We start from the raw sequence: 2,999 nt of genomic DNA, 5'->3' as shown, positions 1-2,999 counted from the left end.
ACATTCTGTTTCTAGGCTGTGAAATGAAAAGCAATGATCAGATGTTCAGTATAACCTATTTCAGCGCTGACATTTGAGTTCACGTTGGAGTGTGAGCGTGGGGATGGTTTTCTGAACCTGGGCAGGGAGGGAGGGCCGTTGGTCGATGGTGCATTTCCTCAGAGTCAGACACATTATCATGGGGCCGCTGTGCACACGTAACTTAATCACCCTGAAGGCAGGAATCTGCTGCTGGGTAACGTAGTGCACAGTGTGGGGCACGCATGGCAAGTTGCAACCTTTATGCTCAGCTGCTGGTGTTCATTAATTTTCTGCACGCGTGTGCGTGTGCATGTATGTGTTTGTGCACATGCTTGCGTGCATGTACATGTGTGTGTCTGTGTGTGTACGTGCACGTGTGTATGTGCATGCGTGTGTGTGCCTATGTGCATGTGTGCGGCTATACATGTGTGTATGCGTATGTGTGCCTGTGCACATGTGTGTGTGTGTGTGTGCGCACGCGTGTGTGTGTATACCTTTGTACATGTGTGTGTGTGGTATATACTGTATGTGTGTGTGCACGTGTGTGTGAGTGCATGTGTATATGTGTTTACATATATGTGTGTGTGTGCGTGTGTGTGTGTCTATGTGCCTGTGTACGTGTGTGTGTGTGTGTGTGTGTGTGTGTGTGAGTGTGTGTGGGTGTGTGTGTGTGTGTGTGGGTGTGTGTGTGTGTGTGTGCGTGTGCACGCATGTTGCACAGGCCCTTGAAGCTCTTGCCTTCCTGGTAATAACCGCACGCACACACGCACACGCGCACACACACGCACATGCACATAAACATCTGAAACAACCGCCAAAGCCCCCCGGCGTTTGCCAAGGGTACGTGCTCCTCACTGCTCCAGTGAAGGCTATGTGTGGTGAGGCTCCTGTGGAACATTCTCAGCAAGCGCTGGTACAGAGGAGAGATTTGCCAGCGCTCTGTGTACACGGGACCCCTTCTTCACACGTTGTAGGAGCGGAATTAGGCCACTCGGCCCATCGAGTCCACTCCGCCATTCGATCACGGCCGATCTACCTCTGCCTCCTGACCCCATTCTCCTGCCTTCTCCCCCCCCAACCCCTGACACCCGCTCTACCTCTACCGCCTGACCCCATTCTCCTGCCTTTCCCCCCCCCAACCCCTGACCCCCCGCTCGATCTCTGCCTGGCCAGCCAGAGTCCCACAGCCTGGCGGTGCTAAACCTGACTGGTCTGCATGCTGCCGTTGTGCTCAGCCAGCTTCTGAGTCAGGCACGTGTCGGGGAACCGACTCTTCTCCTGCCTCTGCTCCGTCACGTCCTCGATCCCGTTGGACTTGCAGGAGCACAGAACCTTCTGGAAGCTCTTCTTGAAGTTGTCCGACAGGAACCCGTAGAGGACGGGGTTGGCACAGCTGTTGGCGTAGGAGAGGACCACCAAGGAGAAGTACAGGCCCACATACACCGGCTCCTCGGGCAACGTGAAGATGATGTTGATGATGTTGAGGACGTAGAAGGGAAACCAGCAGATCACAAACACAGCCACGATGATCACCACCATTCTGGTGGCTCTCTTCTCACATCTCCTCCTCTTGGTCGACCCCACCCGGACACTGGACGACTTGACTTTGATGATAATCATCAGGTAACAAAGACATATGATCAGGAGGGGGCCGAAGAAGCCCAGGACTGCTGTGTATATGATGAAGGCCACAGACCAGGCTGCCTTGGGCTCTGGCCAGTCAATGTTACAAGTGTTGATGGTGGTTTGGAGGTTGGAGTAGATGATGATGGGGAGGACCACAATGATGGAGAGGCCCCACACCGAGGCGTTGACGATCTTGGCTATCTGGGGCCTGCGCCACTTGGTGGAGCGGATGGGGTGGACCACCGCCAGGTAGCGATCCACGCTCATCACCGTCAGGCAGAAGATGCTGGTGAACTGGTTGATGCCGTCGATGGTGAGGACCAGCCGGCACATGATGGAGCCAAAGGGCCAGTAGCTCAGGGCGTTCTGCGTGGCGATGAAGGGCAACCCCAGCATGAACAGCTCGTCCGCCACAGCCAGGTTGAGGATGTAGATGTTGGTCACCGTCTTCATCTTGGCGTGACGCACGATCACGTAGATGACCAGCGTGTTCCCGCTGAGTCCAATCACGCAGACGATGAAGTACACCACCGACAGCACTATGGTGTTGACGCTGCTCATGAACGGCTCCTTGCTCGTCCAGTTACCGTAGGCGTTACTGTACGATGTCTCGTTCACTTGCCCTGGGCTTTGGTCCCACAGAGGGTCAGCGGATATCTTTGGAGTTTCCATGCCAAGTACCGGAGTCCTCAAGATCGCGTTCTCCGCCAGACTGCCCTCATGCCCAATGACACCCTGGGAAAAGAATTGAGAACGTGTTGAGTTTAACTTATCATTGTCACATCCACTGAGGTACAATGGAAAGCTTGCCCTTGATACGCGCTAACCAGTCAGCGGAAAGACTGTACGTGATTACAATCGAGCTGTCCACAGTGGACAGATACAGGAGAAAGGGAATAACGTTTAGTGCAAGGTAAAGTCCAGTGAAGCCCAAGTAAAGGTTGTCCGAGGGTCTCCAATGAGGTAGATGGGAGGTCAGGACCACTCTCTAGTTGGTGAGAGGACGGTTCAGTTGCCTGATAACAGCCGGGAAGAAACTGTCCCTGAATCTGGAGGTGTGCTTGTAAACCTTGTAATTCTTGTAAACCTCCTCTGAACCCTCTCCAGAGCCAGCACATCCTTCCTCAGATACAGGTAGGGTTGTTGCCAACTATCTCACTCCCAAATAAGGGACAAAGGGTGACGTCGCCGCCCCGCGCCACACGTGACCTCGCCCAGCCAGCGGCCACGTGCTCCCGCTCCACCAATGGTGGCCGCCCGGGCCGGGAGGCGGGTTGCTACGTAACCTCCGTTAGGCGGACACACTCGGCCCCGCTCCCCGAACACACTCCGTTAGCTTACACACTGTCCGG

At 54.8% G+C, this 2,999-nt stretch overlaps 1 protein-coding gene across 1 annotated transcript; it reads right to left on the bottom strand.

The window, feature by feature from the left end:
• Positions 1 to 1,179: 1,179 nt before the first annotated feature.
• Positions 1,180 to 2,379, bottom strand: LOC144603847 (somatostatin receptor type 5-like). The gene has a single exon (XM_078417599.1). The coding sequence runs from the start codon at positions 2,317 to 2,319 to the stop codon at positions 1,219 to 1,221; it is 1,101 nt and encodes a 366-aa protein (XP_078273725.1). The 5' UTR covers positions 2,320 to 2,379; the 3' UTR covers positions 1,180 to 1,218.
• Positions 2,380 to 2,999: the final 620 nt, after the last annotated feature.

The sequence above is a fragment of the Rhinoraja longicauda genome, chromosome 21 (genome assembly GCF_053455715.1).
Source record: "Rhinoraja longicauda isolate Sanriku21f chromosome 21, sRhiLon1.1, whole genome shotgun sequence".
NCBI lineage: Eukaryota > Metazoa > Chordata > Chondrichthyes > Rajiformes > Arhynchobatidae > Rhinoraja > Rhinoraja longicauda.
The sequence above is the reverse complement of the archived record's forward strand: the minus strand, read 5'-3'. Positions and strand labels throughout refer to the sequence as shown.

Coding starts and splice junctions, on each gene's coding strand:
- LOC144603847 (XM_078417599.1), bottom strand. CDS start 2,319: ATGGAAACTCCAAAGATATCCGCTGACCCTCTGTGGGACCAAAGCCCA.